At 45.5% G+C, this 19,499-nt stretch overlaps 1 protein-coding gene across 1 annotated transcript in view; it reads right to left on the bottom strand.

Moving 5' to 3' along the window:
• nhsa (Nance-Horan syndrome a (congenital cataracts and dental anomalies)) overlaps nucleotides 1-19,499 on the bottom strand; it is a 62,499-nt gene extending 43,000 nt beyond the window's left edge. The window contains 1 exon segment of the mRNA XM_055055716.1: nucleotides 19,011-19,499. Within this exon segment, the coding sequence (XP_054911691.1) occupies nucleotides 19,011-19,317 (307 nt within the window). The 5' untranslated portion in view covers nucleotides 19,318-19,499.

The following is a 19,499-nucleotide window of genomic DNA, read 5'->3' as shown; positions in this document are numbered from 1 at the left end:
ATTGCGCCCGAGAGCGTCTGAAAAGGCCCTTTGTCTCAGTGATCGGTGCCCATCCCACAAACATCCTCCTTATTTGACCATTTGGGCAACATGATATTGCAGCACCAACAACCCGCTCACTCGTTAAAGCCACAAAACACCCAGAGTGACGCAACAGTAACACATGTATAAATCACTTTTGTTTGTGCTTTTTAATGGCTACCAATTTACAAGTGTTAGTCAACAAATGGAACCGGCTGAATAAATCACGCTACAAAACACTTCAATGTGTACTTGGAGGTTTTTATTAAAAAGCTATGGCAAATGCAATCGAGCAGTGAGCTCATTCCTGGTGAGAATCTGGAAGTAAAAACAGAAAATTATCTCACACAAGCGAGGCTGACTAGATTTGACTTTGAGCAATTACTGAGGAGAAATATTTGCTTCGTGGTAAAAATCAAGACATTCACAGAGAAACTGACACAGAAGTGAACTGGAGGATTTTCAGCTCAATGGTCTCCGGTTCGCTGGTTGGAAATGTACAGATCAGACCGTTTTCCGATCTGGGAACTCATAAAATATAGCAATACCAATAATCACATCAACCGCTAATATAAGATGCGAAAAACAGATTAGCATCTAAAATATCAGCGGAGAGACAGTTATGTTTGCACCTGTGGACCCTCGCCTTTTCATGATTCAGGATTCACAAATCCACTTCTTTACAGATTTTTCTACGGAATGTAACTTTATGTTCTTTGCAAATTATTTGCAAAAAAAAAAAAAAAAAATTGTGCGGATATTCTCAAGAATTTGCTGGTTTTCGTTTTCATGTGCGCTTGCACATGAAAACTATAAATTCTAAAGTCCAGAAAAACATCTTCAAAGGTTTTACACATTTCTAACAAGTGAGCTTGCTGTCATGGAAGCCATAGCAGATCAAGTGTGGCTTCCAGACATGATGTAGGTTTGAAAAAGTAGGTTTGAAAAGACCTGTGCGACTTTTTCAAACCTACAAAAGTTGCACAGGAAGTAAAAGTACAAATAAATAAATACAAAAAAAATAAACACGCTGAGACTCAAATATTTGTCCAAATCACACCACAGATTATTTTCATTTTTGTTTGGTAAAAATGAAACCTGCACTCCTTCAAATGTAAACATTAAATCTTTCCGAAACGCGTCGAACTGGCTCTGGTTTTGTGGGCGAGACAGATCTGCTCGGAGCGGAAGGTGAATTTTTTTTCAAAGGTAAACAATCGTGATGTGTCACACAGGCGCCAAACAAGTTCGAGGCCGATGTGCGAGAGTGGTATACACAGCAGCAAAGCCATTCAGGTTCAGACAATAAACACCCGCTTTCCCGTGAAACAGCACAACAGACAGGAAGAAAACAGATTGCCCGCCTGACACCCCGTCTCAACGCACTCAAGCAGACAGATGGCGTCGTCGACGCCGCTCCTTATTCCTCCGTCAGCATGCATCTCCGCTTCAGCTTCTCCCTCCGCTGCCGCCTCTCGTTCCTCAAGCTGCTGAGGGACGAAGACACCTGGTTGAAATCAAACTGTATTGAAATGCCACAAAGTGTGTATATTTTCACAGAGGGGGAAGCCACAGCGGGATGACCCGGGGTCAATTCCATCAGCGCCCCGCAACAAAGGCCTGCGTTGAACGTACACACTTCACAGATGGAGAGCGAGGGGCGCAGCTGCCCCAGCGCCTTTCAAAGAGGAACCTCGCCGTAGTTCTTCGCTTATTGGCATGACCGGGCGCGTATTACATCACTGAGAAGGCATGCGCTCCTGCGTGCTGCTGTTACAATTGCAGAAATGCCACTTAGAGGGGAGCACTGAACATAATGGGAGCACTGAACGCCTGGTGATTGAGGGGATGAACGGCAAACTCAGCCCCTTTATTTACGTCTGTAAAGGTGACGTCTTCATAGGCTGAAGTCAGGTCAGGGTGATTCCGACTGTACAGGAGATCTGAGTCAGGGGTTGATGCGTTTCCACATCACAGAATCGGAGGGCAGTAGACGTCGCAGTCCAGTATCTTGAAAATATTGGTCTAGACTAGACCTGTCACAATAATTAATTTTGCTGGACTATAAATTGTCACAGAAGTTATTGCGATGCACGATAATATTGCTGTTTTGAGGCTATTATCAAGTGGAATATTGATAATCGCATTATAGTGCATTCTCAAAGATCAATAAACTTTCAATTGTAATGAACATTTGACACTGGAACTGGAAGACATCTTAAATATCCAAAATTAATGGAAGCAATCAATAAAATGAGCTATGGAGTCTCTGTAAACAAAACTGTCCTTCAAAAAAATGAGCTGGTTGAGACCAAAGCACCAGACCGAAGACTTTTGTCAACCAGTTTTTGGTAGAAAGAAGAGAAAAATGATAAGATATGCTATTGGAAATGATTGAACTTATTGTAATTGATCATGCGATTAATTTATTGCTTATGGCGCCAGGCCTCGTCTTGACCACATTCCACAGTGAAAACTTATCAGCTGTCACAGTTTACATCCGGCTCTGTGGACATAATCAAAGATAAGTAACAACTGCAATCAGTGACTCGCACTCTTGCAGAGGTGCAGTAAAGTTTCCCAACAATGCAGATGAAAGCAAACAGGCCGACGATCTGGATTCAAAATTCTCCTGACAGATTCCTTGGAATCGCTTATCCCCTCCCACGTTTGTGCACATAAATTAAGAGGCGTTCCGCGGATCGGGGGAGGTTTACACAGAGAGGTAAATCACTCCGGGATAACCTTCGTCTCGAAGCCTTCCCAACATCTCGGATTTCTTAAGGATTCTCCAGGCAGAGGTCACGAAAGCTGAGGGAGGAGGGGGACGAGTCAAGTGATTGTTGTGCAAGAAGTGAGAATTGGACACAGTGCCAATGTACACACTGATCTGGCCCTCAGCGATGATACTACAAGACAGATGAAGAGACAGATATTCACTTGTTGTTTTTCCCAGCAGAGATAAATAATGTCAAGCAGTATGAAGTCAGCGCATCGGCGATGCTAAATGAGACGAATGAGAGAACCTGCCTCAGCCTGTTGAAGCCAACGCTCAGTGGCTAATAAACAGCTTCTAAACATACTGTGGATCCACCGGTCTTTTAACCAGGAGCTCTCATCCGATTGCAAGGTCGAGTCCAGTTTGTATGGACAGGAGATTCTAACCCTGATCCTTGAGATGTACTGTCCTGTCAACCCGGCTTCAGCACACCTGAACCAAATGGATCATTAGCAGGCCTCTGCCAAACTTGATGGCACGTTTCAATTATATGATTCGGCTGGTTTGGTGCATCTAAAACCTGTGAGACACAAGATCTCGAGGACAAGGGCTGGACACACCTGGGCTAGTAATCCAGTTAGAGGTGCACTGATTGAAGTTTTCTGGCAAATCACCGATCTACAAAAACACTCTGTTGGACCGCCATCTCGCCTCTATAATCAGGCTTACCAGGTTTTTTGGGGGAAACCCTGGCGGTTTAGGTGGCCTGTCATTTCCTCATATGTTTGTACCAAGATGCGCTAAACGGCGAGATGATAAAAGCAAGAGGTGATATGGTTTTATAGACTTGCTGCTACTACTGTAAACGTCTTAACACGTTTCTCCAGGTCCTGTCTGGTGTGACCCTTGGGTTTCGTAAGGCCGTTATTTCACTGATATCCTCTAATAAACCTCCGAGGCCTGTAAAGAAAAGCTGGAAAAAACGTCAAAAAAAAAAAAAAAAAAGTACACCAAGGAGATTTTCTCCCAAAACTAATGACTACCAAACACGTCTGAGTTACTGGACTTTGGCTGCTCAATAAAAGTCCTTAAAAGTCGGCGCGCTCTTAAAAGATACATGAGATTCCTTTCTTCTGTTGCCAGTATGTTCTATATCTGCTCTTTTTTGCCTGCTAACCACACTCTGAACCAGGGTACAACGTCTCAGTCTGGCTGCTCCGCAGGATGAGAACGCAGATCGGCCTCTGGCTCATGACCAACATCAACAAAAATCAAGAAACACTAAATTGGGCGTGGCGAAGAGCAGGAAAGAGTAGAAGCAAAGGTTGATGCACGGCTGAAAACAAAGAGGTAAAAACAGGCAAAGCATTTTTTCTTCTTTTTTTTCTTCCTCTTTTGGACCTCTTTTGGACCTCCACTTTTTCTGCTCAGGCTTCTGTGAATGATTACCATTCTCTTGAAAGCCACCATAAAAGATCAAAACACAAGAAGGCAACATGAGAAACAACCGACTAAATCCTCCAACTGAGTTTTCTCAGAGTTGGACGTTGGTTGCTCTCTGTGACTTTGTGCCTTCGTATTCCCTTGATGTTAATAGGGGAAAAAAAACAAAACAAAGATCACGGCACCGAGCCCCTCCCCGTGTCCCGCAGTCCTCAGACCGCGTTTAAACTGAGAGATCAGACATTTGTAATCTCTCATTGTCCCATCGCCGGGTTTGAGGACAGGGCCATATCTATAGTGGCCCACTTTAACAAGCCGGGGGCCATCTGCAGAGTCACAGATGGCCCCCCGTGCCAGGCCGCGTCTTACAAGGTCCCACATTCAGACGGAGGGTTAACCTGATGGGAGCTGGTGAGCTGAAAGAGAAAACCACACACAAAGTGAGGGCGAAGAAAAAAAAACAAAACAGAACACTGTTGTTGCTTTAGCTAAGACGTTGTAATCTGCCCGGGTATGCAGCTGGGTATTTATTATGATTGTAAGCTTTGAAAAACACTCCAGCAATTTTTTTTTTCACAGAATATCTCCTTGTTCACCCCCAGCTCGCTGTCTGCACGGATCTCCTGAGAGCTGCAGCATATGCTCCTGATTACAAAGTGTTGTTCCATCAGAACCGACCTGTCTTTGATCCACCTCGTCCGCTTTACTCTGACAACGAGCAACTCCCCAAACCTGACAGTCCACTGAACGGGTGATTCAACTCAATTCTGAGTCGATTTCTGGGTCACGATTTGAATCATAAATTATTTCCATTTCGGAAACCATTTGGCAAGAGGAAAAGATCGTGTAAACGAATCCAACATTTATTTAGGGAGGCAGTATTGTGTGTTTTCCAGGCACATAGTGTAATTTTGTAGCACAATCAAGTTTCCCTGTTATCTTCGGTTGTTATAAGAATGCTACTACATTAACTATAACGTAAAAAAAAATTATTTAATCACTTAACATCTTGAAATTGGGCCTCTCTCTCTTTAAGAAGCTCCTGCTTTTTCTGAAACTCCGCCTTCAGGAAGTAATCACAATATGGGTCCTTTATTAGCCATGTTAAACAATGTTTTTACCAGTGTTTCACTGAGACATAGTTAATATAATGAGCTCAGCAGATGCACAGTTCCACCAGATGTTTGCTAATTGCTCCTGGCTAGTCTGAAGGAGCTGACTGGGGGAGTCGTTGGGGAAGACTTCTATTGAAAACTGTCCTCGGATTATGTCCAACCAGGTGTTTTGCACAGTCAAATGGTTGCCACAGGGAGATTAAAGGATTTCTCAAACATACATAAAAAAATCAAAGTAATACTGCAGGTTTGTTTTTCAATGATGGAGTATCATTATAATATTATGTAAAGTCAATTTTATTAAGACAAATCTCTAATGTTCCATATTGGAAAACACCATATCAAATTCCACCAATTTATAGTAAAAAAAAGGCAGCTGCTTAGTTTTTCAAGAATCATTCAAAATACAATTTTACAAAAATGAAACAGAATTCATTCAACCATATTGTAATGCAATACACTTAAACACATTCTGAAATCGATTCCTGACTTTTTAGATCGATTCAGAATGATCAGGTCCAGGAATTACAACCATTTTTCTACACCTCTTCAGCCCACCCTGTCCAACCCAACAAAAGCTGGCTCTTCATGGGCCAAACGACACAACAGCTTTACGATGGGAACCGAGCGGAAAAGACGTGAACGAGGCGTTTCTGCCAGGGGCCGGTGCCACGGTGGCATTCAGTCTCAGAGGGAAGGAGCAGCGGGGGCCGTAAAACAGACACGGGGGCCGGCCACGCTTTGAGGACGCATGCAGTGAAAGAATTCAAACCAATAGTCGTGAATGTGTCCTCCCCGAGTGGCTGTCGCTGGGAAATTACTCCCCTCACACAAAGCGCTGCCAAGGTAACATTAAAGTGAATGGAGAGACCTCCCATTGATGAATGAGTCCCGCCACAGAGGACTCTGTTAGTAATGAGCTGCTGGGTGATGAAGGTACCAGACTTTGGCCCAGCAGGAGGGCTGTAATACTGGGGCTGGTGTTAAGGTGGAGGAGAGAGACTCCCAGCTCTAATGGACAGGTGCCCACCCCCCGACTCCCTCTGAAACGGCAAAGGGGCCCCGAAAAGCGACTCAGCAGCCAGCCAGCTGGTATGCAGGCCAGACCTTTACCTCAAGGCAGCCAGTCATTCAGAACCCGCTTTTCATTTCATCCACCTTTATAGTCGGTTTCATAATGCAGGCATGTTTCTGTTTACTTTCTCTTCAGGGATCACCTGCTTCTGGAACGTGGCAGAAGCAGGTCATTAGGACGGAAATCCCCGCATGTCCTCCCGTTCTCGGGGCTGAGGATACAGATGCGACTGCGCGCAAAGCAGATTGTGTGCCGCGGCTTTTGGGGAAGGCCGAGTTGCATTTGAGCACGTGTGACGAAACATGTAAATGCCAGAGTCATCCGGGCTGCTTTGGAAGGACGTCTAGTCAAATCTGGAGTGCGCAGAGAGGAGGAACGACCTTGCAAAAATAAAAAAGAGAAAAAAACAAACAAACAAAACAACAGATAAACTTGGATTATGTACCCAATTTAGATAAAAAAAAAACAACTTTATTCAGTAGTGTAAGCTATAGCAACAAACACCCACTAAGAATCCAAACGTGTGAAAAAAAAACTGAAATATCTGCTGAAAGGCTGATTTTCAGGCCTGAGCAGTGACTGGTCGGTTGGAAATAATCCAGGCTTTTCTCTGATCAGTGAATGCACCACACCTAAGAACCGAGTGGCATTGAGCCGAGTGGTGCCAAAGGATAAGAGGCAAACATTGTAACAAAAATCTGTACATCCACAGAAAACAGGAAGTATTACATTAATTAAGCTTTCATGCTTTCGAGCTCGTCAAGGAACCTTTTGGATTTGGAAAACAGAATTAAAGGTCTGCATTTTCATTGTGGCAACCAGGCTCACCGAGCCAGCTGCTAAAATAAAATGCTAAAGGGATTTTAAAAGATCACCTCTGTAATTATTTTAGCTTTGTTTTAAAGAAGTACTTTTACAGCACCTGCTCTCTCTCACACCATATTGTCACACACAGTGTGACATCACCTCTGCTCCCAATATAAATAATGAAGACGCAACACGATAGCCAGAAAGATTGTTTACATTGTTTATGCAAGCGGTTCTTAAAGACACATCAGAATCAGCTAAAGTCAATATTGGCTGGTCAATCCTTTTCAAAAACTGGAGAAAGAAGGCCAGCAGCACACCGATGTGTGTGTCCTTAAAGGAAATGCACTCAAAAATATTATTATTAATAAAATTATGAATCCACCTCGCATATGTAGGTTTGTAGAACCAAAGAGGGTTGAGCTGATCAATATTTGTCTTCTGAATGGCGTTAATATTAGGATTTCGGAGCAGCTATGCCAGAGTGCAAACTTAAAGAATCAGTTTAGAGAATCAGTGGAGGGAGCTAAAGATTAGGGCGATGGCAAGAAGACCTTCCAACCTCAAAGAGAGTTCACCACCGACGATAAGTCATCAAAACACCAGTGATAAACATGTGCAAAGGTTGACTGATCTTTTGCCAAAAAACATTTTTCAACAGACTACTCAGAACTTAATTATTTTTTTAATAAAATAAAATAACTTTTCCTGTAAGACGGTCATCTTTTGAGAGATGCCCGCCTCATTCTGCATCAGAAGCAATTTTCCCGATTGAGTGAAAACATGTCTATATCTAAATCTTCTAGTGTGTTTGAATAACAGAGTGCTTAATCCAAGAGCTGTGGGCTGTTCTTCTGTGAAAAAAGAAAAGAAAGAAATCACAGCAAACGAAACAAATCTACACATCTGGTTAGATTTTAGCAGTATTCCTAAACGGACAGGGTGTGCCTCCGATGAGACACCTTCCACGGCGCTTACGAGCCTCCAGGCTGGCGGCCAACACATGGGGACTTTCTCGGCTAGTAAGGACCCAGGCGCACCTTCTGGGTGCTTTCCTCCTCACCCGGCCCGACAAGCTGCCATCTCCAGAGCAGCCAGAGAGTAATAACACTCCGTTCAGACTCCACGAAGTCCTTGATCCAAAGCAGGGTTCCCCATCCGTGAGTCCTGTAACGCAACCGCAGACACCGGCCCTCGCTTTTCCCATGAATGGCTCGCCATAAAAAGTTATTTAAGGCAATTATTTCTCATGGGGTCTGGCAGCGGAGACAGCCGAAACTCTGGAGACTGAGCGGGAAAATATCGCGACTCACTCGCAAGCGACCGAAAAGGGCTTAGCACTGCATAAATGTATTGTAAAGTTAACGTTAGGGACAAATTACGCTCATCAGACTTTACGATTGCTTTTCGAAGGAAGAGTTGAAATCCTGATAAAGGGTGATGTGATCCAGCGTCACACAAAGCCAGACATGAAGTCTAAACTTCGCAGCGACTTGTTTGACGATGAATGGATCCTGGTGTAGAGAGGGGTTGCCAACACAGACTGGGCAACGCATCACAAGGACCGTTCAGCAGCTTTTGATGGATGATATAAATCTGGGTTTGACCAAAACTATCGTCTTACTTTTTTCCCTCTCCTCCTTTTCCCAGCCATTAATGGCGCTCATGAAGTGGGTGTTACCCCTGCTCTTGATGACTGACGGACTTTGCTATCCCCTGGCTTCTCGGGTGTACAGTAAACGTACTTGCAGTCTCTAATGGCGGATTACGCAGCAGTTTGCCAACCAGGACGGTTCCGGAGAGCCAAAACGCCGTGGTATGTCAGAATCTGAACAGATGGGCTGCGGGCCTTTAACTGTTTCTGCACTGTGCCTCGCAACAATGCAGCGCCTCATTCAGTCCAGTGTTTCCAGCGCTCGGATGTCAGTGGAAGTCCCCATTGGCTCCCCAGTGAGCAGTGAGTCTGTACGTTGGAAACGGGGTCTTGAGAAACAACTTCTTGGAAACGCAGTGGTGGACTTCTTGTAAAGCTTCTCCCTCCCTCCCTCTCTCTCTGTCTGTCTGTTTGTGGAGGTTTGTGTCATGAGCTTAATAAAATGGTCAGACCGAAACTGAAAGCTTTATTGGGAAATCTAATGAATTCTTTATTTTGACTGCTGTGATGAGCCACAAGCCAAGAAAACAGAAAAGCTTGAATTCTGGATTTAGAAAGGCGCCCGGCAGGTGTGTGATTCAGGTACGCGTTAGCCTGGGGAAACTGGATCAAATATTAATCAACGCATCTTCACGCCGAGCGTGAAAGCACCGCTTTTTAGGGTCGCTAAATGTTTCAAGCTGAGCGCTGTTCGAGGAGCATAATGGAGGGCAGGTCATCCATTTTTATATCCCAGCACTCTAGCCAGTGGGGCTGCTGGGAGCAGGACTGGCTGATTCCCAAAATAAGAAACTGGGAGAGAGAAAGAGAAAAGAGAGTGCAATAGAGACAGAGATGCTCAGAGAGTGAGAGCTTAGAGAGAGCGGAGTATGAAAAATGCCCGAGGGAGCCGAGGCACAGAAATTACTGGCAAGGATAAAAGATGAATGTAGATGGTGAGGAACAGATCCCTTAAAAAGGAAGGCAATGAAGGAGGAAGAAGCAAAAGTCAAACAGGGGTGAACTTGTTTGGGCTGTTAAGCACAATGAAGAGGACAAAAATCTAAACTATGTAAATCAGGACTTAAACTATTTGCTTATTTCAAAAGCAGACAGAGTCCTCAATACTGAAGAAACGTTTCACATTCTTAAAGACTTCTTCACATTCAAAGGTAGAATAATCTGGTTTTATCAGGCTTATTTCATGTCGTTCAACTTTCACTTTCACTGATGAAATCTTGAGAGCTAAATATTCTCAGCTGAGGTGATGAAAGGACTTTTACTAGGCCTGAAAGATGTGCCATGTCATAACCCTGCATGACGGTTAGCTCCGCTGTTCTTCGTCATGCTTGTGCCAGCGACGACACTCCGGTGAACGTCTGAGAAGCGGAAACATAAAACCCATGCAGACAAATCGCAAAATCAGAAATATTTTGAGAGAGTAAACGTGACAAAAGTCAGAGCGCCGAGACGTCAGCTTCCAGGTCACCGATGCTCACCGACAAACACTCCATGTTGTTAATGAATGTAGGTTGGAACCAGTCAGTACATAAACCACCGGAGCTAAAAGCACAAATCAGTGTGACATGAGAAGGCCCACAGGATGCTACCAGAACAGCTGGAAGCAGACAACGGCGCGAAAAAAGAAAAAGAAAAATAACTTGGCCTTAAGTGAGAGAAGTTCCGGATTTTGTTTTTCCAGAGGGACAATTTGAACTCGACTGGAGATTCCTACTAACTGAGACTCTTGGTTTAGAGTTGTTGTTCTGGCTAATGCAACAACACATGCAGAGGAACAGCAGAAGGAAAGGCAAGGCAGCAGTAAAACATTTCAGTGACAGTTGTGGCCAACATGGCTACCACTGCTGTCTCCACCCCATGCTTCAGCATTTTCCTCTTAAATGGCTCCTTGGTGAGGAAAAAAAAAAAACTCACATTGCAAAAACTCCCAGGCTATGCTTCCACACTGTGGGCAGAATATGTCCAACTGAACTGATATTTTTTATGAGACTTTGTACATTAATGTAATGAATAAATGATGCAAACTTTGCCGCGAGCGAGTGTGTTAACGTGGCGTCAGCGTGACGTTTACTTCGTGTTTTTTTTCTGATGTTGAACGTTTCTCGTGAGCCTGTTGTCATCGGTAGTCCAAATCTAGACGAACCTGTTGCTCCAGTCAGATGATCGGGATTAAGATGGGAACAGGCAGTTTTAGACGGAAAGAAGATCCAAGTGCCAGAGGAGAAAAAAAACAAACTCAACCCTAAACCTGTGAAGTTATGCTCACATACCCTGATATCCAACAGGTGCTTCCCATTTTTTGCAGCACTGGCACGATGGCAAGATGATGGATGAAGAGGCTCTTTCAACTTTGAAAGACTCAACATGGCTGGTGTGTGCGGCTGTACGTAGCGGCGCGGACGAGAGAAGAGGAGAGGAGGGGGGTGGCTCACATTCCTCCACAGATCCCAGTCTAAACACCTGCATGGCAGAGACCACAGACCCACATGTGCTTCCTTCCTGGGATTTAGCTTCAGTATCAATTTCTGTCCTCTGTCTGCTCGGTGGAGTTGCATGAGGGTGTCTTTCGAAAGGGCTTGAATTCACATGACGGTGGTGCGTACGCAAAACGCTCTACGGTTCACTGCTCCGGTTTAAGTTTCTGTTGGAAAGAGTAAAGCCTTTTAAACAGAGCAGGGAGTGGGGGAGGGAGGATTTGCTTACCATAAAGCTTTTATTTTTTAAAAGCTGTGACTCGTCACCTAATATAAGATCCTTTATCTCTTGCTTCCTACTAATCTCCTCCAACAGTCTGGAACAGGAGAGATCATAAGAGCCTTCCTTCGTTTCTTTTTTAATCTTCCCTTCCTGATCCAGAGACGCGTATTCACTCGCAGTTCTATTACATAACCTTTAAATATGCCTCTGTGACGGTGCCGTTAGTCGAGGGGGGATATCGAATGACCTCAAGTATAGAGGCTGAGGGGGGGAAAGGAAGCTGGCGCTAGCAGAGCGAAATGCTTCTGTCTTGCGACGGAGAAACAAAGAGCAGCCGATAGTTTTTATGGTTTCTTTGGTCCATCTCGGCTGTCCGTATTTCTCCAGGTTGCCACGGAAAGGAATGCGGCGAGAGCTAGTGAAACACAAACTCCCTGAAGTTAAGATCTGGAGAGCAAATAAATTTGATATTTGGCAAAGCAAGAGTCGTTTCTGCATCAGCATTAGGAACAGCGGCTCCAGATGGGGCTTGGACTGAAGGCTGAGCAGATGGCGAGCGGCCAGAAACGGGGAAAAAAGGGGTTTTATTTCACGTGGCTTAATACTATAGGTGTTCAACCGATACAGCCTCATATCGGTATACGATACCAATATTGCAGCTCGGAACATTGGTTGATAACAATATTGGGGATGGATAAAAGATGAATGCAGATGTAGATGTTGGCATCTTTCCTACCAAGATGCCAACATACTTGGTAAGAAAGGAAACGGTGTGACAGGAGATTTAAGACAAAAAAGAAGGACTTCAAAAAAGTAGCCACAAAGCTTTTCATGGCTCACTTCATCTCCAGTCAGGGGTAGCAACCTGAACCGAAGGCTTTGTTTACTTTATTGAGTTAACGGTGGCAGTTCAGTCAGACCAGACCCTGCTCTGCATCTTGCAGGTTTGCTGACCTGTGGCCAACCCATATCATGTCAAAATCCACTCTAATTTCAAAGGCCAGTGATCAGGGAAAAAATGGGGACGGCCGTGTCAGAGCTTTTGTGTTTCGATGGTGTGTGTATGGATGGGGGTGAGGGGCGGTGAGGAGGTCGACAGGCTTTTAAGGTCAGTGGGTAGATGACTTAGCCCCCCCAGATAACCTTTTACTTTAGCGCGGACTTTAATTATACCCCTGGTGTTTCAGTCCCACACTCAGAACTACATAAACAATGAGAGAAGGGGAAATGTTTCCAATAAGGGTAAAGTTTACATGAGTGGGGGAGACATTTTACTTCCACATCTCAGGGCGGTGAGGTATCCTGTCATGACCCATAAATTCAGCAACCTTGACAAAATAAAAATAAATCTCCCATTTCCAACAACAAACTAAGACTCGTCATCCTCTGAAGGAATCTGACGTTACAAAAGCAGAAACTCTTCTCACACTGGCGCCGGCACAGAGGTGTCCAAATGTTAGCACATTCACCTGAAAATATACAGGCGGCGAGCCAAAGGATTGGAACTGACTCAGGAACACTTGTTCTGGTCAGTGGTCTCACCGCAAGATATACGTTAATAAGTCACACATTTCTCTCAAGCGAGGCAATGAAATGCCTTACCCTCCATTTGAATGGTGACTCCTTTAATAAACGAACCCCAGCCTCTGGTTTCTACCCCCTCCCACCCTCTAATGACACAAGCACTGAAGGCCAATTAAGGGGAAAAGGTCCCAGAAGTGAAGCAGCAGCAGTGTGGTTTCCTGGCCACTGGCTTTCTGGAATGCTTGACCTGAAAGAGCAGTTCAGCAGAAACCGCCTGGACTTGCCGCCCAGGGGATCCACCGGAGGTACGGAGACCCTGGTTGGTAGGAAACCTTCAATCCTGCACGGTACATCAACAGTACTTTTAATATTTCATCGATGCATGTGCTTTAGTTTCAAAACTTAGTGACATCAACTGTATGACAGATGAAAGGAAAGACGTTGCAGCATCAAGTCTGGCTGAGGTTCTCTCACTGCATGCCTGTGAAGAGGAGGATGGAGAGGGAGGGCGCAGGAATGACTGAGCAAAGACTTTGAAATCTGCACTGTAATTAGCAAGACTAGTATATCAATAGCTGGTTGCCCAGACCTGCAGAAGTATGCAAATGGTTCTGTTAATGAAAGAGAAGAGAGAGCTAGAGGCTGCAGACCCAAGTTACCTTTGTCATCTTCTTGGTGTGAGTTATTAGAAGTCTTTGTGTCTGTTGAACTTCATAATTAGGTCTGCACAGACGTTTTGCAGTCTCTGAGCCATGAAGGATTTTCTCTGTGAGGATGGGTTCACTTCTGGTTCGTTTTTGAAAATCCGACCAGTTTCTCTGTCCCCGTTGAGGCCGGGGCATACTTTATCCCAAATTTAGAAATCGGCTACCACTAACGTAGACCTGTGATGGAAACTGCGTCATTTTGTTCAAACAGGCATCCGCCTTCCAAACTCGACACCAGGCCTGGGTCAAACTATTTTGTCCGTGCAAAGTGTCGTACGATTGGTCAGAAGTTCGTTGCCGTGTTTTATGTGAAAATGGACTCGAACATCAATGTTGATAGTCTGCTTACACTGTGCGGTTTTTGTATGCTTGTCTGACAACGTGAGGACATGTGGACAGTTTTCCACAAAATAACTACTACAGCAATAAAACTGTGGAATGGATAAAAACCCCTGGATAGAAACTGAATCAGAGGAGGCTTGTCTGCAGAAAATTTTGCTCAATATGTAAATCTGAAAATGCACAATTGAGTGGCAAAAAGTCTGCCTATGTCTATGGATAGGGGTGTGGCGTACACTGAAGCAGAAGGGGAGTCGCCTTTCATACCGTTGTATGAAAAGTGTTTGCGAATGCAAATGGTCCGCAAACACGACTGCGTACCCTGGTTGCGGACGAGACTGTTGGGCTTTGGATGAAGTTTGGTGGAACTTTTTAAAGTATAGTATTATATGACGCTGGGGCTGGTTTATTGTGATCTGTATTGTGGTTTCTGCCACACACGGCATTTCGCATAGAGACAAACATCAAGTTTTCAACATAAATTTGTGTGTTTGTTACATGTCTCAAATGGATCTACTTCAACCACAAAGACAGATGTGCAGATCGTTTGATATTTACTAACAACATACATTAACCGCAGCTCTACGGATGACTCCAGCATTGACCGACACTGACCTCGGATAAAATGAGCATTGACTTGTCGATGAGGCCTCACTTAGCACATCAAAGTCCCAGTAATGGACAGACTGGGTCAATCAAATTCAGAAGGCAGAGTCAGCAAGCGAGCGTGCTTTCCTGCGGAGTGGAGAGCGAGCAGAGCTACCGCCGTCCACACGGGGGAAACTCTGGGTTCCAAGGCGCCGAAGCTCACAGGACTGCTAATGATGGGGTGGAGAGCAACTGCAGCGCATTATCTAATGAGGTTCAGCCATTTTTCATGAGCTGGTCTGGTGGATGGAAAACAGTGCGAAGGGATGCCCTGAAATATGGAGTGAGAAACTTCCTGCTCCCGGCCCCTCATGTGTAAATCATTGATTCTACGTGTTGAAAACTACTGACTGACATTAATGGGCAATCACAGGCATTGCCAAGTGACTTCAGGACAACGTTCTCATTCGTTTGGTTCATTTTATGCATGCATTTCGTCAAGAAGATCTAGTTTTCTTAAGAGTACTCTTAAAAAGGAGGAGGCATGTTTCTGGTGCTATATTTTTAATGTGTGGTCATGAATTTTCTCAAAAAAATTACACAGTAGGGACAAATGTACTCATCCTCCAAAGATGGAAACAGCTCTATGTCATCCCGACTTTTACAGTTTTATAAATTGTTTATGTTTCACAGCAGATACGTCTTATCACAACATTAGACTCTGCTTTTCCTTCTTTTTTTTTTTCTTTGCTTGATGGCTGTGCAGAATCTGACAGCGTGCCAGAGGGATGAGGAATTATTATTGCTCTCCTGTTTGCTGTCGAGTTTAACTCAGTTTGAGCTGCGTAACTACTGTTTTCCTGGGGCACAGTCTGCCATGAGGAATGCGCTCAAAGTGCCAGCCATGTGCTGCGCGACCAGAGAAGCCAGAAGGCCGCCAGCATTACGGCTACTCCTCCAAACTGAGCCAGGGTAACCCGAAACCCGGCCAGAAACTCCGAGGTGGGACAGTCTGCCTGAAGAGATCTGATGGTAGTCCAGGGAAGATGTTGACGGGGTGTCATGGGAGAGCTGTCTAACCTACGCCGGGGGAGGGGGGATATTTGCCAGGCGCCGGGTTTGGTTCTGGTTCGGTGTGTGTGAGGGTAAAAGAGAGAGGATTAAAGAAAAGACATTTTTGGAGAGCTGAAAGTGCACCTCTTATCTTTGTTCTCAGCTTTTGCCACATCACAACAACAAACTTTCATGTATGTGGAGAATTTTAAGGATTTTGTGGAATAAACTCGCAGCAAGTACAGTGGAGGAAAAAAAACCCATTGTCTTCATCAGTCACCTCATTAGTAAACCGAGTCAACCTGCGAGGAATTTATTCAAATCTAAATGGTCTGTGAAGGACTCAGGCAGAGGTATGTTAGAGAAAGACATGGAAAGAGTGGGAGTTTTCGAATTGGGACCAAAGTTGCAACATTTAGAACATTTTCAGCCGGTGCTGTTGGCTTTCACGTTGATCTGTGTTTGACCTGTTCCCTCCTCGCCTGTGGGGGCACTGCACCAAGTTCCAGAAGAAACCCTCAGAAGAAGACACTGAGAGCAACCTCCTTCTTCAGAAAATGGAGTAGCATCAGACTTTAGCGGCCGGAGGATTTCTCTTTTGTTTTTGGAAAAAGACTATGAGCCATTTCTCCCTTTCGCGCTAAACACACAGGTTTGTTTGGCTGGATTTACCCAGAATGCTGTGCGCTATAGTTCGCTTCCTGCTTTTTGGAGCGGTCTCCACTCCAGAGTTCACTTTAGTCAAACCTAAACCTAGGATTTTAGAGTTAGCTTTTTTTTGGTCCTCATCAGAGTTGAGTTGCACATTCACATCTCCCCAAACAAAATGGACTTTCTGGACAAGCAGACTAGAGTTTGATTAAAGCAAAATGTACCGAGAACACACCTGGCATGACACAACTCCAACCCTATGAAGACCGTTTACGTGCCGGTTCAGGAGAAAGTTGTCCTGAGTCACACTAAAGGGTTTGGATCAAATACTTGTCATGTTTAGAATGGCCCAGTCAAAGTCCAGACCTAAATCCAACTGAGAATGCATGGCAAGACTTACATTATAACCCTCACAAATGTTATCTCCCCAATCTGTCTCAGCTTGAGCATTTTATCAAAGAAACAGGCAAAACCTTCGCACTCTCGCAGAGCTGGTACAGATGCTCTGCAGAAGGACTGTAGCTTCGGCAGGAAGTGTTTCGTTCACTTCTGACTCAACGAGACAGGGCTTTTGCTTTTACTGTGAAAAGGTGCTGTGTATCCGATGGAAGCGGTGAGGCAGACGTCACGATCCACATAAATCAACATCTTGGATGAAAAAAAAAAAAAAAAAGATGTCTGCCTGTGCAGATTTTACCACATGGCCTTCGGCTATATTTAACGTCACCTCAAATGCTGTTTATTTGATGCGCTCCCAGAATAACTCCATGTTACCTGCAGGTTGTTTATGACAACGAGCAGCTCCCAGGCTTTAACAGCAGGTTTAACATCTGCCTGCTCCTTCAGCGTGATAAACAACCCCTCAGCGGGGCGTTCCTCTACATTTCACCTTGTGGACGTTCCACCCCACCCCACTGCACCCCACCCCACCGAGCCTCGGACCGCTCCATTTACACCCCCATTATCATTCAGATGAGACCGGGGTTCTGTTGTTAAAGGCCACGCATGACACCATTACAGTGAAAAGAGCAATTAAAAGCAAAAAGGGGGTTGACAAGAAACGAAGGAGGAAAAACAGAAACACGGCACGCGAGACGCCATCGCACCCAGAAATCCATTCAGAAATTCACGGCTTAACTTTTCCACACCTTGACGTTGCATGACGTTTGTGCATGCTCTTCCGAGAAATACTTCTGCAGGTTTCCTCACAGGGAAAGTACTCGCAAACAACAACTGACAGCTCTGAAATCAGACATAAACAGTCTGCAAGACCGAACAGAAATGCCAGCGGCCTGCGTTTCACAGCACAACTATGCATGCAGGCAAAACAAACCAGCAACTCGCTGTTGAAATTAAGAATCTCTGCAGACTGCGTACTGCGGTGTGTTTAAATTGGCTTTAAAGGGGGTCAGGCCTTTCTTTTTTTTTTCAAAGGGGAGGTTGAAGGGGGGGTTGCAGTAGAAAGCTATCCATGCCACACATAAATACCTCAAGGCAAAATTACCCATTTAGAGACCACAGGAAGCAGGGGTCTGGGGGAACGTGCAAGGACTTGCTGAACCTAAAGTGAAGTGGGTTAAAATCCGCTGGGATGTATCCAAAGCTGTGGATGCCATGCTCACATACGCACACACGCACGCACACACACACGCACGCACGCACACACACACACACACACACCTTTATAAATATCCAACCGCCTTCCCCTGGTATCAGGGTGATGAGTTCCTGCCAAATCGGCCAATCAAACTTCACCATATGAAGTGGGAAGAATCCTACAACACAGTTTGACTTTGGGCAGCCGGCCTGAGATATAAGCAAACTAAGATGCTGTTTAGCATCCTTAGCAGAGGAGCCCCAGAGAACGCTCAACTTCTCAAACAGGAAACCGTCAACGACGCAGAATGAGCCTCAAAACTTTACGAACAGAAAGTGTAAATTACGGTTCTGCCAAACAAACTGGCATTTATGGACCAACTTGCGTTTGTTTGCTCCACCTGGGAAATCTATGTGAGCCTCTGAGCACTTAGAGGAGGAGAGCTGACCTTTTGACCTTTACATTTCAACCCACCATTTCCCCAAACACGACCGACCGACCGACACCACACTGTTCTTGATGTCGATGGGAAATCACGCTCCTCTCGAGGCTCTGACGAAGCCGCGCGAGCGACGTGCGTCATTTGGCAGCGATGGCCGCATGACACGCGCTCGTCGTAGAGGCACAGTGACGGAGCTACCGGAGGACGGCGCGTGGAAGAGAAACGGCTGGTTTTAAAGAGCTGCTGACACGAGGTGAACGCGGCGTCATACGAGCAGCGGGCCGAGCGTGAAGCAAAGACTGCCGCGACAAAAAAAAAAACAAACAAACAAAAAACAACAAAACTTACTTCAGAAACGTAAACAACGCGTTTCCGATTAAAGAACAAAAACACGGCGAGCTGAATCTCTGTACAGTGAGCTGTATTTGTTAGGGAAAGTTCTGTAAGTTTTCTCTAAAAAGTTGTTTAAAGAAAAAAAAAGAGAGAAAAAAAAAAGACAAAAATGTGTCCTCGTGCGCAGGTCCGGAGGGGAAGAGGAGCTAAGACGCGCGCGCCGTGTGCAGCGGCTGAGTACTCACGCACTGCCTCCTGTCTGGGGTCCAGCTGGGAGCAGCACTGCTGGAGTTGGGCTATCTTCCCCTGGAGCCCCCTGACCCGCTGGCTGGTGGACGCCAGGTCGCTCTCCAGCTCCTGGAAAACGGAGCAGGCGTGTCTGGCCAGGTCCGACAGCTGGCGCAGGGTCCGGGACAGAGCCACGTTACTGATGGAGACCAGATCATCGAACAGCAGACCCTCCTCCTCCTGCTGCTGCTGCTCCACCACCTCGCCCGGGCTCCGATACCGGCACAGTGACTGCGGCTTCACGGCTCTTTTGGCAAATGGCATGTTGTTGTGTAGAGGAGGCTGAGGAGGGGGGGGGGTGGCTCAGAAATCCAGCAAAAAGTCACCCAAGTGGGGGCAGAAAGCTGCTGTGGCCCCTCGCTCCCCCTGGTCCAGGCGTGCGGAGCTCAGCTGCGGCTGAAGCCCCCCATCCCTTTGGTTCGTCAGGGAGAGGACTGGTGCGCTCC

The sequence above is a fragment of the Poeciliopsis prolifica genome, unplaced genomic scaffold, assembly GCF_027474105.1.
Source record: "Poeciliopsis prolifica strain line A6 unplaced genomic scaffold, Auburn_PproV2 SCAFFOLD002, whole genome shotgun sequence".
Classification (NCBI taxonomy): domain Eukaryota; kingdom Metazoa; phylum Chordata; class Actinopteri; order Cyprinodontiformes; family Poeciliidae; genus Poeciliopsis; species Poeciliopsis prolifica.
The sequence above is the reverse complement of the archived record's forward strand: the minus strand, read 5'-3'. Positions and strand labels throughout refer to the sequence as shown.